Source organism: Balaenoptera acutorostrata, chromosome 12 (genome assembly GCF_949987535.1).
Source record: "Balaenoptera acutorostrata chromosome 12, mBalAcu1.1, whole genome shotgun sequence".
NCBI classification, from domain to species: domain Eukaryota; kingdom Metazoa; phylum Chordata; class Mammalia; order Artiodactyla; family Balaenopteridae; genus Balaenoptera; species Balaenoptera acutorostrata.
This window is the reverse complement of record NC_080075.1, coordinates 34399218-34413335: the sequence shown is the minus strand read 5'-3', so window position 1 is coordinate 34413335 and position 14118 is coordinate 34399218. Positions and strand designations below refer to the sequence as shown.

The 14118-nt window shown below is 41.3% G+C and overlaps 1 protein-coding gene across 11 annotated transcripts in view; it reads right to left on the bottom strand.

The window, feature by feature from the left end:
• Nucleotides 1–4818: 4818 nt before the first annotated feature.
• The window catches only part of AAK1 (AP2 associated kinase 1), a 176351-nt gene continuing 167051 nt past the window's right edge, over nucleotides 4819–14118 (bottom strand). For all 11 annotated transcript variants that reach the window (XM_057557742.1, XM_057557743.1, XM_057557746.1 and 8 more), the window contains one exon: nucleotides 4819–9997. In XM_057557742.1, the coding sequence (XP_057413725.1) occupies nucleotides 8868–9997 (1130 nt within the window). In that variant the 3' untranslated portion in view covers nucleotides 4819–8867. The remainder of the gene's footprint in view (nucleotides 9998–14118) is intronic.

Here is a 14118-nt window from a genome sequence, read left to right as displayed (position 1 = left end):
TTATTTATTTCATTGCTTAAGTTGTTTCAGCTTTGAGCATTGGAAGTTCATTCAGGTTGGGTCTGTGTCCCTGTGATTTTTATTTATTTATTTATTATTTTTAGCACTCCTTTACTTTCTGGCACTACAGATGCTCCTGGTTCATCCTGTATATTTCCTGCTCCAGCCCTGGGATCTGCAGCTTCTCCATGGAGCCCTGCTTCCATGGAGAAATTCCACTAGAGAATGGTATTTAGAAACGAAGATCTGGGTGCTGGGTGTACTTGCTGTCCATTTACTTTTCGTTTCGTTATTCCTTCGTCTTCATCTGCTCCCTCTCTACACTTTGTTTCTCCTTAGCTGCTGGCATACAGACATATTCAAGTGTTTCCCTCATTAATCCTTCTTTATCCACGTTCCCCACTGGCAAGCTCCCTAGCTCTCTCTTCATTTCTGTTCAAGCTCTTAGCATGGTCACATTTTATATGAATTTGAAAGTGCTATATGAAAGATTAGTAAAGTCTCAACTCGTGTGCAAAATATAAAATAAATACAAATATTAAAAACTGTCAGGTAAAGCACAATTTCAGGTGGGCTGAGGGAATTGTGATATTACCACATGTTGGTGCCCCTAAAGCTGGTGAATCAAACAGAAATAGCTAACATTCATTGAGCACTTAAAGTGGGCCATTTTCTAAGCACACCTCATAACAATCTATATCATGGGCATTTAATGTTATCCCCATTTTACAGATGAAGAAACTGAGTCCCTTAGAAGTTCAGTAATGTTTCAAGATTACACAGCTAGGATATGATGGACAAGGGATCAATTTCCTATGCAATGTATTTGCATTTTATTGTAATTATATTCATTGGAATCCAGCCTTTTCTATATACATTTTACAATGGAGATTTATTTGTCAATTTTTAGTTCATTTCAAATTTTACCAACGGTTTCTACTACTGAGTTCTCTTGTGCCCACTATACCTACTAAATTCAAATTTCCCAAATCAAAATTTTGATTTAAAATGTCAAGATTTCAGTCTTCCATCAATTTTTTTTTATTTTTTAAAATTTTATTTATGGCTGTGTTGGGTCTTCGTTTCTGTGCGAGGGCTTTCTCTAGTTGTGGCAAGCGGGGGCCACTCTTCATCGCGGTGCGCGGGCCTCTCACTATTATCGCGGCCTCTCTTGTTGCGGAGCACAGGCTCCAGATGCGCAGGCTCAGTAATTGTGGCTCATGGGCCCAGTTGCTCTGCGGCATGTGGGATCTTCCCAGACCAGGGCTCGAACCCGTGTCCCCTGCATTGGCAGGCAGATTCTCAACCACTGCGCCACAAGGGAAGCCCCCATCAATTTTTGATGTGCAGTTTTAGCTGTTTTGAATTTTATTTGAATATTTCTACCAGTAATATTCGTTATAAACTGAAAAAAAGCCTGACAGTTTATATCTAATTTTTGATTACTCTAAGAGAAAATTGTGATTCATTCCTCTCAGATAACATAAGGTTTCTCTAAAGAGTGAAAAATAAAATATGTCCTTGGGGTCAAAAGGTCCTGCTCAAAAACAGGATGAGGCATGGGAGATCTGGTAGAACTACTAATTTCACAATATCTGACTTTAAGAATTCCACATGTAGCAATGGTGTTGGTCCCAAATCTCAGCACTGGAATACTGGGCTGCCTTCTGAAGGGAATACTTGGAGTCCTTTGGGCCTCTGGGCTAAGCTTACATAAAAGCAGGTTGAAGAAGTACTTGGTCGTCTTCCTTGTAGGCTGACATACTTCAATATGAGGAAAGATAAACTCAAGGAAAAAAATACATGATGTAAGGGGAAAGATCTTTATCTTCAAATACAGAGAAACAGGTCTAAACCATTTGCTCTTGGCTTTTCCCTGGGTCTCGCTCTGGTTCCTTCCACTTGGTTCTCACCTAGGGGACAATACAAGGGCATCTCCTCCCTGGCTGGTCTCTTACCAACCAGTCTCAGGGCTGGCAAAAGTGAGTCATCAAAGGGTGTATGCAAAGAGAGACCACCCCAGGGGAGCTGGAGCTTCTAATTCTGGCTCTCCCTACAGTTAAGGCAGAGATAAGTCACCACAGGTAAGCTCTGTCCACCTCTGCAGAAGGTTCCTCCTGCATCTCAGTGGGAGTGATGCACCTGAAAGGGTTTCCCCCAGAACAGTCCGAGTCACCGATAAGGAAGACTACTTTTGGCTAATGATAACTTGAAATAGAAAAAACATAAGAACTTCACATTGTAGAACTAGGTAGGGCACATATTTAAAGATAGATAGATGAATCAGATCTTAAATAAATCTTCAGAAAAAGTAGGCAACTCTGGTTTTATTCATGCATCTTATACTAGAGCTCTTTGGATCCCTGGATCTTCTTTGAACACCATGTCTGTGAACTCAGCCCATTACCAATTCTCCCTGAATCACAGATGTCAAACTCATTAAAGCTTCGTTATTTTCTCAGATTTGGTTGGAAAGGAAATAGGCAGGCAGGTTTTCCCCACAGTATGGATTAAAAAATTTTTAGGTATAATCCACTTCCACCCAAGATTTCTCTGTTTAGTTTCTTATGGTCTCTCTTTAGGGCTGTTTTTTCTTTTTTGAAGACTGCATATTGATGCAGGTCACATTCAGATAACACATTTTAGAAGTTCACAGGAAACTTTACATTGCAGGGAGCTCTGTGATTTTCCCAGCTCAGTCCTTATGGCTCCATTATCTTGTATTACTTCATTTATGCCTCCAGAAACATCTAGATGAAAAGCAGGTCTCAGGAAATAACAATGCCAGCATTGGAAACCAACCAACCAACCAAGCAACCAAGCAACCAAGAGCTGCTCTTTGAAACTTAAAAATGTAGAGCTAGGCTTTGACCTAAGTGAAAGGTGCTTATGGAGTCCTTCAATCCTAGGAAGATCTGACTTAAGAAATAATACAAGGTGTAAATCGTTTATTTTAATTAGGTCCATTTTAATAAAGTGTACAGGAGTTTACAACTCAAACAAGTATTCATAAAAACTATCAGATACATAAGATAGCTCACACAAAGGGTGCAATAACATAAACCCAAGAGTCTGCAAAAAAGAGGTATTGCAAAAACTGTTAAGATTAACTCTATGTTTTTTCCCTTTCTCATGTTCACAGACCTTGAGATTGTATGCACATATTGTTTCCTGAGGTCTGATGACCTCAACACTCCTTACAGCTGGGTCGACCTCCTCATTCAGTCAACTCAAAATATAGTCAGTAGAAGGAGTTCGTTCACCTCTTCTGCATGCCATGAGCATGGTCCTTGGCCTTTATTCCGTTCCTATCCCCTAACAAATGACGTTAAATATTCCCTCTTTCAAAGCAACATATTGCAGGCCTTGTAGTGTTCTGCTCACTACTGCCCTCCCAATACCACACGTGAGAGTTTAGGTCAAACCCTACTGAGTTTTATCCTTGTGGATGAGAAGAGCATGCTTACTGTGGAAATGAGTCTAAGGCAATGGCTGCTTTCTCTCACCTTTGTCCAGTACAACTCCAGTTCTAACTCGGTAGGCTAACGGAACTGAATTTATTCATTTCAAATACCTACTGTCACCTCTTGGTATTCTTTGGATGCCTTCATTAGGAGGTCTTTAACACCATGGCAGAAAGCATGAGGATACACACACACACTCCAATCACACTCCTCAAACAGGAGTCTTTGGTTGACTCAGATACAACTGACTTGCCATTTCAGAGTGGGAAGGTGATATTGTCTTCTCTCACTCCCCAAATCTCACTTTAACTGACATTGTAAAAAAACCACTTCTGTAATTCCTTACCAAAAGGAATCACATAGATCCCTCTAACATGTATATATGGTTCTATTAAATGCAATGTAGATGACATTGACTTAATTTCAAGAAAAAAACATTGTTATTATGAACTCAAAACACTGTGTCACTCATATTGAGATTGCAGAGAAGTAACTCAGACTAAATTTCTTATGGAATTACAAGTTATAGGAATACTGGACTAAGCCACCAGTGTGCTGGTTAACATTTAGCCTCTTTATTTTTGGCTTGTGGGATCTTAGTTCCCTGACCAGGGATCGAACCTGGGCCCACGGGAGTGAAAGCACAGAGTCTTAACCACTGGACCACCAGGGAATTTCCCCATTTAGCCATTTTTACAAGCTATTCTAGAGTCCCTTCAAACATAAACTTGCCCCTGCATTCTAGGGCACTCTGGGCCTGTGTTAGATCAAGGTAGAGAGCATGAGGTTTTGGGGCTGTGTCTTCAGAGTAAGGCTGGGCTTCTGCCGACCTTCCTTCATCCTTTCTTCTAGGCCATAAGAAAAGGGGAAGGTGAGCCATTTCACTCTTATTTGGAATTATTCCAGTGTGGTGAGATTATCACAGGCTAGGCTAAAATTTAAGAAAAAACTGTTTACAGTAACAAGGGAGGCAAACAAAAATTAGCATGATCATTCATTCAGTCATACCTCTCACTCCCCACTTATTGGTACGATTATAATAGGGGAATGTCAAGTGAGGAAATGAACAAGGAAGGTGAGCCAGGAAGACTTGCAGGGGTAGAGAAAAAGCAGGAAAGACCTGTGTCTGGCAGTTTAAAGATGGGATCTGGGCATCACACGTGGGAGGCCTGTTTCCTAATAAAGGTCAAGGTGCAAATGAGGCTGGTAGGACCAGGAAGTCAGAGAGCAAGATGGCATCCTGGCAATCAAGACACTGCCAGTGTGGATTCCCACATCGAAGCTGAGCAGCTAGTTGTTTTCACAACCTAGCAAATTTATCTTGTAGCAAAAGAACACAAAAACAATTCCCAGCCAGATACTACTTTTTATTTTCAAGCATTTTGAAATCCTTCCTTAAGTGAACTTCACAAGTTTGCAAGTGTTCTGGTGGTTAAAACAAAAAAAACAACCAACAAACAAGTAGTCAACAGTCACTGGAAAAAGCAAGAATTTAAATTTACATGATTACATTTAAAATCTTCATGTTTACTCCAGAAGACAGGATTGGAGGATTAGAACTCAGGGATGGCTGTGGGCATTTACAAGGAGCTCTTGCCTCCTTACAAGCTGTGGTCTTTTCAGAGGCTCTCCGATGTACCTTTCATCAGAATAATCTGGGTTCCAAATTTCTCATATAAAACTGTATCTGTGTGACCATCAGCAATTCCGAAATTGACTGGCCTGTGTTCTCCAATTTCAATTCCAAATACACAGCAGAGAATAACATCTTTCTTTATTAAAGGGACCCAAGGGACTCCAATTTAGGTAGTATCCTTCCTGCTAAAGAGTGAGTTGGATCTCACCCTTCTCTAGTTTCCTATAATAAAATTTCCTATTTGATAGGATGCATACATACTATATAACCTATGTTTTGACAACTTCCTTAGGGAAGCAAATACAGCACGATTGAATTTCTATTGTCAGAATCACTCTGGTGATTACACCTATTTTAAAGAAAACTGAAATCCGCTACTTTTTGAGTCAGCGAAATGTCCACCAAATAGTTGAAAACATTGATGTACATGTATTCTAAAACTTACTAAATAATGGGTCAATAAGATACTGGTATTTTTCTTGACAGTTCAGAAAGGTTGCCAGGTTAAACTCAGACCTAACATGGGCGTGTGAATACATATACACCAGTCCACACATATGAACTTTTCAACTCAACAATGAGTGGACCCAAAATGAAATGGAGTTTGTGACCTAGATTTCTTTGGGTCCTGCCCTGCATCTGCTTCAAGCGTCAAATTTTGTTCATTCCGTTTTCCAATCTAACAAGGATTTGGAGCTAAAGGGTTATCTGTATGTGAACCCAAGAAACAGACATGCTAAATATTTTTCACCACACATAAGATAACTTCATTAATTCAATAGTGCCTGTTAGTCCGTTAATGTGGATTCTTTAAGAGTTCATCAGTGCATGCTGCGGGTCAGTGCTTTATGTCTAAATGTACTCTGGCTCACTGTGCTCCACTGAAATGAAAGGTCACAGGTTCCTGCATTCCGTATATGTGTAAAACAAGTAACACATAAAACAAACTAAAACAAGTAGTGCAGTATTTTGTTGACTATATGTTTTCTTTTTCTCCTTACTGTTAACCTAATGCAGTAGTTGTTGGAAACATGCATTTGCTACTAATTCAAAGCACCCTGAGCACTCCTGATTCCCTTAAAATGAAAATTTTCCAGATTTCCAGATTCAGGATGGACTCTGGCAAGAACATTTTATCTTTATTATTTTTTTATTTTTTGGCCACGCCATGCAGCATGCGGGATCTTAGTTCCCTGACCAGGGATCGAACCCATGCCCCCTGCACTGGGAGTGTGGAGTCCTAACCGCTGGACCGCCAGGGAAGTCCCAAGAACATTTTGTCTTTAAATGATGCATTTACCCTATATGATCCAAAGAAGATCAGCGCAGAGTTCACTAGCTATTAACTAATAATTCATGTAATCCGATAGTCCCAAAATTTTCATGCATCATTCAGTAAGAACAACACAAAAGTAATTTGCATGTGTTTATATTAATTTCTTGTTCAAAAAAGGTATTTAGAGTCTCCACCCATCATAGGTCTCCAATGAGAATAAAAAAGGATTACAAGCACAGCTTGACAAATGATTCAAATAAAATTGGTAATAAAATTACCAAGATTTTATTGATTTTCACTTTGAGAACTAAAATGATCAGGAGGGGAGTGATCAAATAACCAAAGGAAAGTCATTTTGCAGGGCTGTTACAGAGGTAATCCTGAATACCTCTGGTGAATTAGAATGACCTTCTGCTTTAAGAGTTTCTGGGGTGAGAACTCTCCTTGAATATTCCCATCCTTTTCACTCCTGCACGTGAAGGCTTTAATTGATAATGGCAAGGGAAGAGTTTGGGGTGCTAAGTTCCACACCTGTTAGCCAAAACTATTCAACTGGAAAGATGATTCTACATCCACTGTTACACAGAAAATTCAGAAATGATCATTGGGAGAAAAGCCCAATGAACATTCAGCATCCGCAAAAGTGAAGGACCAGCACTGCTGAAACCTCAGTTGGAAAATCATTGCTAGGAGCCCTGATCCAGTGCCTATGATTTAAATTTATCTTTTAACCTGGACAGCTGAAATAGGTGGAGACTAAACTAGAAAAAGTCTTGAAAAGTGTCTGTTCATATTTTACTGCCAAGATCCCTGAACTTCAAATTTAAAAGTATGACACTTAACTGCAGTTGAGTTTGGCATTCAGGCGTGATTCTTGTACAAATTTCCCATAATTCTTAAATCATTAATCTGGGTTGGTAAGCAACTCTCCCAACATCTCCAGCTAATGGAGAAATCACTAACATTTACTACAAGTCACAGGAAGCTTTCAAGGTGAAATAGGAAATTGAACATCTTCAGCAGAAATCTTCCCACTGAGACGTAAGTTTCATTTTAAGGCACTAATAATAAAGGGTATGAAAACAGCCAAGAATAAGTCAGATCTTTCCAGAATTAGAAGACATTTCAAAAACACAAGTGAGGCACCTATCTGACCTACTTTAGCATCCAAGGGGACAGAGAATAGCAAGGTTTTCACGGCTGGCTGGTTCAGCTCTTTTCCTTCCTCCCAGACAAACTTATTTACATGTCTCAGATTTCTATTTCCTCAAGAAGCAGTACACAGAGGTGGCAAGGATGTGGAAAAACAAACAAGCAAATCTAGTCTGTAGCCTAGTCTCATGATTAATTAATTTCGTATTGACAGCATGGAGTGCTCAGACCTATGGTTTTTAAGTACTTTTTAAAATTACTTAGACCACAAACCCAGTGGTTGGAACTGTAACAATGTGCTCTTTTCTATTGTTCTGAGGGGGAACTGTATAAGGATAATTAATTTTTCGAGGCTGTGTAAATGGAATTTGTTCATAGCAAATTCTAGAGGGAAAAAAAAAATCTACTTAGAAACTTCAGTTCCAACAGGATTTTCCTATACATTCCAATGAATTCAATTTTGCCATGAGAAAAAACTCAATAAAAACAGGGTTCAAGTCAGTTAGGTCAGGAGACCAATGCCAGCAAATGAGTGATTGTGGAGGCACGCGAGGTGGGACAGGATTTAGCTAAAGGAAGAATGTTTCCTGTGCACACAGACGTGCACACACATAGCTGTGCGCTCACACGAATTTTTAAAGTGTGCACACGGGGAAGGCTCAACACTATTAGACACGAGCATAGGTATCTGTTTGCATTTCTACAAAGGAAAGGATCTGACACACGTCACACACCCACCTACACTCGTGCACGAGGACCAGTGTGGCTTGCACAGACTCAGATCCAGAGAATCCTTCTAGAGCTGCTGGCTTCACAGGAATGGTTAGTATCTGCGGGATTACACTTCCTTTTGATGTGCAGAATTTTTATCTTGTTTTCTTTCCTGAAATATACCCTTTTCAAGAGTATGAAACCAAGTCCGGGAGGAATTCATCTTGATTCCTCGATAGACATGACTCAGAACAGGAACTACAGGAGTCAAACTAGCAATAACATGGCCCCTTTGGGAAGTTATTTCTGGATTTACCGGGAAGTAGTTCTAGACTTAAACAGTTCCTGGGCAAACAACAAAAAGCAGAGCTCTGGGTGGAGGTGGAGATGGAAATGCCTGAAAGTCCAGAAATCAATATAAACAAAAGAATTGAGCATAACTTAAAGGAGTTTCAACTAAGTTATCACCTCGACTGAGTTTGCTGACTGAAGAAGTCCTGCTAATTCATGGAACTGAAAGATAATAATTGATATGTCAATATTTCTTCTTAGGAAGGCTCAGCTGGGAGTGATGTGGTGGGTATTAAGGGTGGGGTAGAGACAGAGGCCTAAGGCTCAGGTATGGCTCCTAAGGTTTCTGCTTGCCTGATTTTGAAGGAAAGGGTGCTAAAGCAAAAGGATCAGCAGCTGGCAGCTCCGTAGTCCTGGAGGAAAGGGATGTGATGGAAACAGAGCCAGCTATCGACTGCTTATTGGTTTGTGAAACAATTTTGTAGGCAGCGATGGGCTGGGCTTCTGGACTTGGCTCATCTTCCGGGCTATAGTGACGGGAATATTTGGATAAAGACTGGGGGCGGAATGGTTTGCCAGCCACGGGGCCTGAGACAGATTCTTTCTGGGGCTGAGGTCCTTTGTTTCTGTCATTAGGATGGGCCCCAGATTCCAGAGAGGTGCCCCTGGGAGAGACGCTGTCAAGATGGTCTGCTGCTTGTACAGAATGGGAGGGGTGGTTAGACGGTTGGGCAAAACCAGCCATGGAATACTGAGCTCGGACAGAGGGATGCACGGCTCGGTCAAGGCCCGGGAGCAGAGGGATGTCATTGGTCTGACGGAGGAGACCGGGCTGCGCAGGAGACTCCGGGGAGGCGCTCTGGGCAACGGTTAACTCCTCCATGCTTTTCTTCTTAGTGAAAGGAGCTCTCAAGAACACGTCCGCCTCCTCTGGCTGGGAAGGGGCCACACTGCCCTTGCAGACAAATGGGGCTTTGGTGAAAATGTCCACGTCATCAGCGGGAACCCTCGAGCTCCTGAAGGGGGCAGTGGCGAAAACATCTGGCTCACCGAGTCCATCAGCGGTTGGCTGCGTGAGGGCTCCGAACTGGTTCTTTCTTCCACCTTGCGCTGCCTTGGCTTGCTCAGGAGAGACTTCCGGCTGAGTGAAGGGAGTGGCTCCTCCCAGCTTCCCCTGCGGAGGCTTGCAGCTCTCATCCTCTTCTGATGACTCCAAGAGGAGAGGGCGAGACCCACTGCAGTCCAGCATGTCCCCCTCGAGGTCGGTCCCTTCCTCTTCACTGCTGTGGAACGAGCTGTTGCTGGAAGGGCCATCTCGGGCCAAGTAGTCATAGTCTAAACTGTTCTGAGTTTTCATTCCAGGTACTCTGGAGGGGTCTGGATACAGGGGAAGGCCTTTAAAACCCGTTGATTCTTTAAAGTGCTCTACAGTTATTACAGGATAGGGATTGGGCTCTCTCTGGATACCTAGAAAAGCACAAAATGCAGAATTAATGCACAGGTCCATTCAACTCTCCTTGGAACATTTAATGGTCAACCCGTGGCAGAAACATTGTGGAACCAAATAATAGATGTTGAAAATGGAAAAGGAAAAACAGAAAAAGAAAAGTCAGGCAAGGAAAGTGCACACAAATTGGAACACAACCAATCACGGTCTCACATTTCGGAACACGACAGGCACGATGTGCAGGAAAGGAGATGGAGATGTTAGGCACAAAGACATTCAGCGTAACTATGCAATGCTCCTACACACGGGGCCAGGCACTGACACCTGCTCTACCTGGTGCTGGCTCAGGATGGAATGAAAACAAACCCAGTCACTCATCTCCACATCTACCATGACAGTTCTGGCTGATGCAGAAATACTGTCTGGGGACAAACTCAAATCAGATCCGACATGTGGTCATCTGCTCCACACTGCCTGTAACTGAGGCTGGAACCTCCCCCCACCCGCCAAAGCAGCAGAACGTGGCTGCTTGATAAATGCAAAATTACTTGATGATTTACATCATATGCACTATTCAAAGAGCACAAGAGTGCCTCAAATATGAATACTGAAGGCATTTCCTAAGGGGAAGAGACATAATCAAAATCATATTAAATCAACCACCTTCAGCTAGAGTTGCCCTGGAATTTTGTTTTCAGTCTTCTAAGTTAGCAAAGATCTCCTCGGCTTAAATGAATCCATCATAAAGTTCTTTAAGCAGAAGGAGTAAAATGCACAGGTAATTACAGAAGTATTTGCAAACTCTAATAAACGAATCTATTTTTATCTAGGTAGAGGTGCCTCAGGGTGCTCTGGCTTTTAAAATCAAATAGACAATTATCAGAATGCAAGAGAGCTTACCTTCCAAGAAATATTAGCAGGTTAGAAGTATGTCATTGGGCACATGTTAGCAAGAGGGCAGGAAAAAGGCATATGTAACTAAGCAAGAAGAATCCAGAGAAAAGCGTGGTTGGGGGTAGAGATATCATGTCATCATGGGTTTCCCAACCCACCAGGGTAAGAAGTTATAGGTACCATGATTTGGACTCTTATAGATGACTCAGAACCTCTGTACAGAGGAAATTCAATCATCCCCTCCCCACGTTACCCTCTCCCCTTCTAAGCAAACCATTAGGTAGTAGAAATTTCTGCTAACAATTTTCCCCTGCTAAAGTTTCTGCTTGAATTAAGCACACAGAACACAGCAGAAGCGGCATCAAAATCAATTTATTGGGAAACCAGTTACTTAGAGGCATTACATTGTAAAGAGATGTAGAGAGAGATCTGAACATTTTAGAAGATACTGTACAAAAATACTATGTTTCTCTGAATCCTGTAACTTTTTAGCAGTGCTTCTTTTTAAACAGTTCTGACCTTAAGTATTATTTTCAGAAACAAAAAAGGTGGGTCCCCCCCCCCGCCACCATTTTTATTTCTCTTTCTAGAACTCTGAATGTATTTGGTGAATTCCAAATTACAGAGTCTTTAAGTTAAATTCCGTACTGGTGCCAAATGGCTTTCTGAATAGTATCTGAAGAGGATAAATGTTTCCTTGCATTATAACTTTAGTATGTGCACCCATATGGTGATAGGAAAGCGTTAGTCAGGGGACAGGAAATAAACGGAACACCTTCTCCTTTGCAATATATGTGGAAAGACATAATTCTAATCTCTCAGGCAGGTATATTGATGTGAGATCTGTCACAGTGATTCCCAGATGATGATGTCTGGGGGGAAATTCAAATGAAATGGGGCAGAGAAGTTTTCCAAAATAAGATTTGCTGAGCAAAGTGGTATGAATGGCCCCCAAAACTCCTTGAACCACTTTCTAACACAGTATCAGTTGGACAGTTTTTAGTTCCCAAAACTAAGTCATGACTTCTCATCTTCCAAAACCACCCTAAAAGCTGATGTGGTTCTGTGGGAGAGCAAAATATCTCTTAGGAAAAAACTGGCAAATTTAGTCATGACCAACTCTGGCCACCACAGGAACCAATAATGAAAATGAGCACTAGTTTGACTGAAGCTAGTGTTCTGGGAAATTTAAATGGAATGTAGTCAAATGAAATTGTGTGCACAGACCTCCAAAAAGCAGCTACCTATAGAACGCAGGGCATCTTGGATGAGAGCTGTAAAGTACCAAGTAGGGGTACCCATGTCCAGAGTCAGACAGGCTAGAAGGGCATTCCTAACCTATCTAAATTACTTATGTTAAAAAGTGAGTTCTTGGTCAAGTCAACTGTAAATCTGCCAACTCAAGAGCATATTCTATGACCTTCGTGATGAATAGGAAAAATCACACCTAAAATTGCGACAACTTTTAAAAATTTAGTCACAAAAATACTATAACATCAAGTTTGAAAAGAGAACTAGTCTCCAGTCCTTCAAAACAAGGCCAGACCTATTTCATCTCTCTCTTTGAACATGAATCTGCTCTATAGGATTGGAAAAGCACATTTAAAGGATTTTCCCTTGAAGGCCAGATTTCTTAACCTTTCCATTCTTTTTAGAGGAGGTGCAGTGTGACCAAGGCTGAGAGCAACCACCCTTTGTAACCCTCCAAGCCTGGCTTTCTGGAGAACAAAGACACGCAGTGGGTATGGGGCACGCAGACATCCACATTCCCTCAGGGAATTTTGGTGGTGGCAGCACAAGAAACAAAGCAGTCAAGAGAAGGACAGATTCTAAATAACTGTAAACAGAAGATAGTCATTAAATCTTGTTGGCAGTTAGAGGTTTTTTTTTTTTTTTTTTGAATATGCGTGTGTTATTGTAGGGAGGGAAAGCATGTATTTTCAGGGTGAACAGTCCTTGTATATGAATATAGCCTTGTACTGTCAGAAAAACATGTTGGAAGCAGTCTGCCTACTAGCAATGAAAGATTTATACTAATTTAACCTCAGTGCCTTGGCCAAGTTCCTTTGGAAACCAATGGCATGCAGAGCAGATGCCCTGTGACCAGAAAACTCAATAAAGCTAGCCAGTTGTTCTTGGGGTAGGGGTGGGGAGTGATGGGGGGGGCGGGTTTGGGCTTAAACCTGGGGCCTGGCCTCACAGGGTCAGGGTCTCCCTTATCAAGCATAAGGGTCTTCCTTATCAGGAAGCTTAAGGTAGGGCATTTTGTTCTAATTTCTTCAAATTAAGTCATGTCTCTTTTCATTTTGCTTTAGCACATTAAATTAAGCAAGAAGTCAAAACACACTTCTTTTTCTTGCTCTGATGTAGGACTGTATGCCAGGTTAAGGTTAAGCACACTTTTTGACACTTCCACTAGGGATAACTCCATTTTAGTCTATTTTGAGGCTCCAAATTAATGTCGATTTCAGTAAGAGCGTATATGCTTCAGAAAGAAGGAAAGGCATCCTCAAAAGTATTTGATGCTTTGGCAACTATCCTCAACAATTCCCTATTAATTTCCAAACCAACCCAAAGTGCTGAATAATTTAGAATAGGTTTACCCTGGAAATTTTATCTGATGGACAGTGAGGGCCAGTGTTTCCTTAAAAAAAATGAAAATCTGAAGACTTAAATTTCAGGCTGGATATTCCTGAGTACAATATATCATGCGTGACCAGAATTTTACTTTCTCCCATACTATAAAGTGAAATAACAGTTACAGGGAGTGTCAAAGATATAATTCTTGCCAAAAACTGAAGGTGAAGTCTTGGAGTATTGGGAAACCTTCTCGTATAGTTAGCAAATAGAAAGCAAAATACCCTTTACAAGAACTTCAGAAATGTAGCACCAAATGAAATCCACACTCTCAGAGCTGAATCAGGGAATCAGGAGATGTACATCAAACTGATAATTTCCAGGACCTTTTGCTTAGATAATAAAATTAAGCATTGGGTTCTACCATATGCTGTGGAGTTGCATTAAAGCCCATGCCTGGAGAATAAGATATTTGATGGGGGACAACGCTGGCTAGAGATGCTGGGTCTCTCAAGCCAATGGAGCAATTAAACGAGAGAGATTTCCCCCTGGGCATAAAACTGCCGTTGCCAACAGAAAATGTTTAATTAAATTGGCCTGGGTACATTAAAGATTAAATTAGAGGAGGGTAGCTGCAAATCTGTGCTCCCATGGACCAGCTCCATGTCTG